The 9,019-nt window shown below is 25.2% G+C and overlaps 1 protein-coding gene across 1 annotated transcript; it reads right to left on the bottom strand.

Moving 5' to 3' along the window:
• Positions 1 to 1,326: 1,326 nt before the first annotated feature.
• Positions 1,327 to 7,667, bottom strand: LOC145832119 (uncharacterized). The gene is made up of 6 exons (XM_082939475.1): positions 7,523 to 7,667; positions 6,540 to 6,646; positions 3,685 to 3,826; positions 2,523 to 2,620; positions 2,026 to 2,153; positions 1,327 to 1,438 (listed from the first exon to the last, which is right to left on the bottom strand). Exons 1-6 carry the CDS (start codon positions 7,665 to 7,667, stop codon positions 1,327 to 1,329), a joined length of 732 nt encoding a protein of 243 aa, XP_082795601.1.
• Positions 7,668 to 9,019: the final 1,352 nt, after the last annotated feature.

Below are 9,019 nucleotides of genomic sequence, written 5' to 3'. Positions count from 1 at the left end.
TTAATATAAACAAAACATGCTGTTTTTAATTCACAAACAATTAAGCACTATTAATTGTGCAGTATTATTCAGTTGTAAAACAAAAAATTTTCATTGCCGTTTTTACTTGTTTTGGTATCAAGGACGCCATGTAATCAATATCGATCGCTTTCTACGAGCGCAATTTGTATTTCAGAAATTGCTTCTCAAAGGTTTGACATTAAAAAAAAAAAAATTTGAGTAGAATTAATAACAAAATTTAAAAGTAAATTCTCGATAACTTTCATTTTATTGGCTTTAGTTGGTGAAACCCAAGCAGTATTAAGTCAGCATATGTCCGGAAACATTAGGTGACGGTTTAGTTTAGTTACAAACACAATCAACACAATAGGTTATCGTATGTTTTGAAAGTTAAAACTTTAGTTTCGCTTACTTGTTACAAAAAACAACTCTGTTAATTTCTCTTTCATAACATCGAAAGTAGGTGGAAATTTTCAGTTTTCAAAATGAACTGGCGTAAAAAGCCAAATAAGTTGATATCTTAAAGTTAACTCACCTGAGTAGTTACAAATTTGAAATAACGAGCTGTTTTGAAAATTTTACGATGAAAACATTTTTACGCTGTTATCAGCAATTTTTAGAAAGTAAGTTTAATTAAATTACACTAGCTTCTTATGTTTTTGATGTTGATTAATTAATAAATATATTTTTTTGTAAATTTTCGACAGTTAATGCATACCTTTGTAAAAACTCAGTGTCAGAACAAAAATTAAATTTTTAGGTTTTGTAGACATACAGTTTGTTAAAAAAATTAAGAAAAATAAATATTACAATAATTCATTACGTTTGGTATTGCTAAGTAAACATTTAAATCCTTATAATAACAAAGCAATAACAAACAGAACAATTTATTATTTAAACATTTTTTTCAAAACTAAACATTTTTTCTCACTATTTGTTTAATACCTTACAATTAAATAGAAATCTAATTCATTGAAACAACAAATTTTTAAAACACGCTTACAAAGTTTGATGTAGAAAAAATAAAGATAATTTTTTACCAAAATAAAACTTTGAAAGCCTAAAAAATATGCTGTATGTTTGTTTGAAGTTGCTAGAAAGCGTTTAAACTTTATAAACCACTTAAATATATTTTTTTATAAACTAAAAACAATAATTAGTTAACAACTAAAAAAAACAAAAATATCTTTTGTTTTAAAGTAAAATGTTGAAAGAACACCAACTTAAATGTATTCAAACTCAATATTCAGTTAAAAGGGTTTACAATTATAAACTTGATAAAAAGTTGCGCAATTAGTAACGTTTCTATACATTTATCTAATTAACTTAGAAGAACATCATGTAAACAACAACAGCGATCAACAAAATCAACATGGAACCGTTCCTGAATATTTCCCGTTTCATCCTCTGGAACATCTCGTGATTCTCCATAAGCTCCCTAGTTTAGTTTATTTTAGTTTAAAAGTTTGTATAATCAAAGATACTAAACATTAATATTAAAAACTTTTTATTTATACTTTTCATACAGTTGAAGCTTCTTAAGCAATTTATTTTCAACTAGAATTTTTTAAAGTATGTTTTGTTTTCAATTTTTAATGCCAATTTAAACACTACATTATTTAACTATTCCTTTATTAAAAAAACGAGTGTTTTTAAGTGTAGCATATAAACTCAAACTGTATTTATAAGTATGTTACGGATTTGAAATACCCTGATTTAATTGTTTGTTTTTTAAAAGAATAGTCAAAATTTTGTGTGTAGCATTAAAGTTTTATTTACAATTATATGTAGTATAAATTGCAGTGTATATATATATATAAATACCAAGTGGTTCCACCACCCTTATTACTGAACGAAAATTTCACATTTTCAACATTAAAATAAACAGTTTGTTAGTAAACTGTTCGTGTATTCAAAAAAAAACTCATATTTTAAAGTGTAGCGTACACACTTAATTATATTAATATGCATATAAACAATTTATATTGAAATTATAGTTTTATAAATGAATAGATAAATTTAAACCTCGTAATGTCACCACCCTTGTTCCTGAACGGAAACTCCTGATCGGGAACTGGAAGATTCAGGAATTCGCACAGAGGCTCCCATCCCTGCTTGAATTCGTACATCAACAATTTGTCTTTCGGGCAGTTCTATTGAGGAAAAAATATAATATAAGAATTAATTACTTTTACAGAACATCGGTATGTCTTAATTAAGTAATGTGGTCCTAGGACTGAGTACTTTGAGCGTCTTTTTTATCAATAAATAAACTATAGTAAGTATAATAACTATAAAGAAGAAATACAGCATACATCTCATATTAAAGTACAACAACTACACACAATATACATGCTTTATGATTCTGTAAGTATAAACTTTCAAAACATTGAAATTGCGGACCTTTCTATTAAAAAGAAATTGAAAATTTTAATTTTACACAAAAAATTAAAAGACCATACCTTATACGTAATTTAAAAATTTGTACACCAAAAACCAAAATAAACAAAATAGATTCAAACCTGCATGACGTTGGCGTTGTGCTGCCTGTATGCCCTCTTGTTCAAAATTTCGTTGCATTGCTTCTCTGGGCACACCATGTGGCCAAAAAGTGCGAAAGCTGTAGAAGTCGTTTGTTAATTTATTTATCTTACTGTTCTTTCATTCTAATATTTTCATAAAACTTCGGCTTTTAAATCATTTTAAGTTTGACTATCTAGCTTAGTTAAGATTTATCGTCTCGTTGAGTTAGTTTAATATTTAAATAAAATAATTTAAATGTGTACTAATTGCAACGTATTTCAAATTTAAATTTAGTTATAAATTGTTATATTTGAATTGTAAATATGTCGACAAATAAATAAGTTCTTTCATCTAGTTATAGTGCTACATTTTCACCCTAAGCCTTGTTTTGTAAAAAAAGACTTAATCAAGGTTCATCAACAAAAAATAATAGTATTAACAATTTAAAGTTGAAGTTTAAAAAATTTTAAAAATTGAGAACTAAAGTTAAAAGAAGTAATATACTAACAAGATAGTCTAAAAAAACGTATGTTCAATTTACCATAAGAACTCAAGTACATGAATGAACTGGGAACGGGTTAAAGTTGCACAAAGTGTCAATTTTGCACGGAGGGTTATTTTTGCAGGACAATAAAATAAATAAAAAATACTCTAAAAGATAAACTAATAAAAAATCGAAAAAGAAAAAAAAGTTACTGACCGAGGGTAAGGGTTAGGAGTAATAGTGATAGTAAAATAATAAAAAAAGTATTACAAATAAACAATATTATTAAAAAAAAAAAAAAACTAACTTATAAAAGTAAATTAATAAAATTAGAATTAAAACTACCGAAGGAGGGTAAAGGCTAGGGAAAACAATGATAGTAAAAAAATATTTAATGATAAAAAAAGTTATCGACCGAGGGTAAGGGTTATGGGTAAGATTGAAAGTAAAACAATGTAAATAAAAAACTAAATTGTTATAAAAAATATAAAGTAAAAAAATATAAAAGAAAATATAAAAAAGTAAAAAATTAAACACGTGCAAAAATTTCTTCGTGCAAAATTGTCTGCTCGTGAAAAAAATTCCCCTCGTGCAATTGTTTCCGCTAGTCCAAATTTGACACCTACCCAAGTAAACTCCTTACATTAAATAGTTTAATATCAAATTATAAAACTAACATGTTTGTCTGAAGAACCGCATGTGCAGCCTTCCGTACGAACTGAGGTACATCAATGACGTCATGGCTTTTTCATTTTCCTTCTGCTGCTTTCTCATCGACCTCCACCAGTCTTCTGTTGACTTCCTCTGAGTCAGGATGAACTGTGTCGAATTATGTAATTGCTTAAATATATTTAAATAATATATATATTTTACAAAAATATGTTTTTGTCTGTCTTATACTGTATGAAACTGTTTTTTTCATTAAAAATTAAGTTATATATTATATACATTATATATATATATATATATATATATATACGTTGTTAAAATATGTTTTGTCTTTGTTTTAAACAAAATGAACTTTTTGAGTTATTTTTATTTCTATTTTTATTATTTTTAATTTATTTGTTGTATGTCTTTCTGTTTAAGTGGCCTCGGTTTTGATGCCTAGGTCCGTCATAGTGAAAATAATAATACTGTCTCAATCGTTAAGACTTTTAAACAGACTTCCTCCGAGGTAAAATAAACTGTGCTTAAAATGTTAACGTTAAATGGATAATTTAAGTTTTTGTTTACCTAAACATTTACTCGTTAAAGTATTACTGAAAAAAAAAAATATTTAAGTACTCACGAAATATTTATTATGAACTTTAAGTAATTTTAACTTTTAAAACCATAAAAAAAGGCGGCGTAAAACAAATTATAACTTTGTTTTGAAATGAATCTTAAGCAAATAAATCACAAAGTTTAAAAAGTGTTTTCATAAGAAGACACTGTCGTAGCTGTATTAAAATTAACTTAAGTTTATAATTTTGCTTTCTTAAAAGTACTTAAGTTACAATTAAATTAAAAAATTCTTTAACTCACTAGGTGTATAAAAAGATATCAAAATACAAAACAGCACACAACAGTTATCTCATTTCTACAACTAATGAGCTAGATGCTGTTAATTTTTTCAAGTTTAATTGATTAAATGTGTTGTTTAAAAGAATAGAAAAAAGACTAATAAACTAAAATTTACTTTATTCTGTAATTAACAAGTATATCAATCTTTTGTTTGCATCTAGTTTTTTATTTTTTTGGTTTCTTATAATCGTTACACAACACAAAAATTATATTTTTTATAACTACTAAAACAACAAACTTATTTTACATAAAAAGTCTAAGTGTTAATGTTTTAATATCAAAACGGTTATATTTTTTAATTTAAACAATATTTTATAAATATTTTTACCTTATTTATTATAATGTTATACCTATACTTTTCTTAAATATGTAGCAACTAATAAGTTACAACACAGTTTTGTTTCTTCTCAAGGCTTTAAAGTAATTTTTTGTTATATTTTCTTCTTATTATAATTTAATTTTGAATAGTTTATACAAAAAATCTTTAAATTTTTTTTTTTTTTAACATTTGTCGACAACTCTTATACAACTATATATATTATAGCTATCATAGTTGAAAAAAACTGTTTTTATCCAAGTAAAAGAATTTAAAAACCGTTTGTTTTTTTTTGACGCACGTATTTTAGGAATTTTATTCGGAACTTTGAACGTAAGCTCACAATAAAAAGCTTTGTTTTTACGACTGCTTTTTAAAACAGCTTGAGGATTAAGCAAATACTACTTGTTGGTTGTTTGCGAAGCTTTTTTATTACATTTTATTTAAATAAAAGAGCTTTTATGGTAAATTTTTAAAGTAAAACTTTAGCTTTCACATAGTTCAATGAACTTAAATTACTGCAAAGCAACATACTTACCTAATGCTTCGATCAATAAAATTCTAATTAGTAAAAACAGGCTAATTTCAGCAAATATGCAACATACATTGAGAGGAAATTTTAGAATTTTGACCTTGAACTTTAATGTAAATCTCGAAAAGCAGAAAAATAAAACAAGTTATTTGTTGAAAAGTAGGACTTATAAAAAAATGTCAAAATAATAGAAGGTTTCCAAAGCTTTTACTCAACTATGTGTAGTTTGGCTGCTTTTATTACGTCACAAATTTTGTATGACGTCACATTGTAAACATATAGTAGCGTATTTAAAAGTTTTCAATTAAGTAGGCCGTAAGCAAGCAATTTTTAAGATTCAAGAAGTAAAATTGCATTTTCTTCTGATCTTACTGTGTAACTGAAATAATGTTGCATGTTTTCAATTTACAACCTGGTGTTTTAACATATCAAAAACTAATAAGATTATCATGTGCTACTAAAGTACAATTACATTAGCTAACTTGAGTTTATTTAGTAATACATTTTATATCTATTTCGATAATAAAAACTACTTTTTAACAAGTGAAAAGGAATATTTAACTTTAACGCATTCAGCTAAGTTTTTTTTACCTTTTTTGGTATATAACTTTTAATTTTGACATTTAGTGTGTATTATTTGTTTTTAAGTTAACTAGTCTAAATTTAAAGTCTTTAAAAGTGCAAAAAAAGTATTTTTAGCTGTTAATATTATTCAAAGAAAAACAATTAGATTTTTATCGAATAGTTAGAGTTTAAAAAGCGTTTTTTAGTCACGCAAATACCCTAAAAACAGACCAAACGTAACTTTTCTGAAAAACATATCCAGTTTAAAATCGCAATGTAAAGTAATACAAAGCATGTATTTGTTTGGTTGTTTAATTTCAAAATACTTGTGAACTAATACTAGATTAACTATATAAATTTATTTATATAAAAAATTTTATATACATTTTATTGAAATATGTTTTTGTCTTTGTTTCAAACAAAACGAACTGTTTGTGTAGTTTTTTTGATCAATTCCGTTATTTGTCTTTCTGCTTAATGGCTTAGGTTTCGATACCTAGGTCCACCATATGGACAATAGTATTATAGTAATAACAATAAAGTGAAACAACCACCTTACAGTCGGGGTACGCCTCCAGTATCTCCTCCCAGAAGCAGCAGGCCGGTACGTCGGTGCAACTGTCCACTCCCTCAAACATCCTCCTGAAATCCTCTTTGGTACCTGATTGTGTAAATATTTAAAAACATACATATATATATATAGTTATATTCTTTATTCAACGATAAAAAAGCGCTCAAAATGTTTGGTTCAAGAACCTGGTGTACAAAAAATCTTTCGGGTATCGAGTCATACACTGGGTTACAGTTTAACGTCATGTTCAGACATATAAACTGAGTAGTATATTAAAGTAGTAGTAAAGTTAACTTGTTTTTTTATCATTAACTAACAAAAATCAAGTTGTTTTAAAAAGTATTAAAACTTCAAAATTACATATATTTAACAAGCTTGATTAAAAACATTGCTAAACATTAACTTATTGTTTTCTGAAAATCATTGACTGATAATAATAAGATTAATTTTGATTAAATTAAACCTAAACAATTTAAATAAATAAGATAAAATAGCAGTTTTTCTTAAAGTTTGATTTAATTAAAAATACCTTTCGACTTGTAAAAATACCGTTTAACTTTGAAAATGAATTTAAAAAAAAACCTATGGTGATATAATCTATTGTATATAAAATATTTCAAACATTAGTCCGCTATTGACTTCATTGAAAACAAACAAGGTCTTTTACTAAACAAAAATATATTTCAACAAATTTTCATCAGTGTTAAAAAGCAATCGTTACAAAACAAAGTATGTTTGAAAATTATCTAGCCTAATAATTGCATCAGAAATTAGTTAATCAAGCAAAATGCAAAACAAAAAAACAATAAAAATTCTAAATAAACCTAATCAAATATAATATAAGAGTACTAAACAACCAAACAAGGATAATTAGTAATCAAAGCACTGAAGCGATCGTTTGTGTATAAAGTTAAAAAAATATATGTTATAGATAAAAGTAAAACTGAATTGTTCTCGTTTTTTTACCTCCTGATTCGTAAATTTTCAACCAATCACGAGCCTGCTCAGTGAACTGCTCGGGGTAATCGTAATTGTTCAGTCCCAGTATTTCGAAAGCGGTCGCCATCGTTTTTGTTCCACATTTGGGGAATCCCACAAGCACTACTTTCATGATGAGAAATTGCTATTGATTAAAAGTTAGTCTGTTGTTATTACAGTTGTTAAAAATGCTTATATTTTTTGTTTGGCTTTATAAATATTTTCAGTGTTTAAGATTAAAGTGTAATTTGGTTTTTAATTTCCTTCAGAACTAATTTTTGATTTTGTTTAGCGTCGTGCAAATTTTAAAAAAGTTGATTGTTTGATGTTTTTTAAATTTAAAGTTTTTGTAATGTTATTAAAAAGCATTGATTTCATAATAGATTTGTAACATATTAGTTGACCTATTTAGTCACTTCCTTTTAAATTCTATTACGACACATATTACAATTAACTTAAAAATATCATCAGATTTATTTTCAAACTATAAAAGTAACTTTGTCTGTATTAAAAGCAAAAGTGCTGAGTGGATGTTAATTATTATCCAACATTTCAAAGTAAGTCTATATAAAGTATTTTTTTATGTACTTAAACAGTATAAGTATAATTTAGAGCAATATTTTTCTTTAATCTCTCTGTTTTTTTTTTGCAGCTAAATAAACAAATAGCTTATTAACTATAAAACGTTACTGTAATATTTTTTACATTTTAGCAACCTTACATAAGATTAAAATGCTTATTTAGACTTAATGTGTTGTATAATTTAATTATATGAAAATAAACTCCATTATAACATTGAATGAAATAACAACTTTACAGTTAATGTCAAATTAATATATTTTAATTGTTTATGTTGGTATGATTTCAGTATAAGATTAATTAAAAAACATTGATTTTTTTTATTTTAAACTATATATTTTGAGTTATAATATTATCATATAAAGTATTTGCACTTCAATAGTAAAAATTTTCAGTTAAATGGTAAAAAAATTAAACTGGTCAAGTATTTATTGGCTTAAATATTTGTCTAACGTCTTTTAGGTACTATTTATAACAACATATTTGTTTAAGTTTTCAATTTTTTACATACGTTGCTTTAAGTAAGATATTTAAACTTTATAAGTTCAAAGATACTCTCAAAAGTTATTGAAACAATAAGCTTATATATAAACAAATTCATGTAAAAGTTACTCATAACATATCAATATATTAAAATACTTATCAACAAATTTTTTTACATGCAAGCTTATTTTTTGACTGCTTTAGAAAAGAAATAAAACAGTTATTTACTTGAAAATTTTGAAAATGTTCTAAACTTATTTAAAATCCTATTTGAAACACTCGAAAATCTCAAACTAATGTAACTAAAAATTTATTAGTAGTTTTTAAAATTAAACTTGATTTTTTAACAAAAATGAAATAAAAACTATTGACTATTAAAGTAGCACTATTTTTTATTTTGTAAAGCATTTTGAGGTTCTTGGT

The sequence above is a fragment of the Thalia democratica genome, chromosome 3, assembly GCF_965202585.1.
Source record: "Thalia democratica chromosome 3, ktThaDemo2.hap1.1, whole genome shotgun sequence".
Lineage (NCBI taxonomy): Eukaryota > Metazoa > Chordata > Thaliacea > Salpida > Salpidae > Thalia > Thalia democratica.
This window is presented reverse-complemented; position numbering and strand designations above follow the sequence as displayed.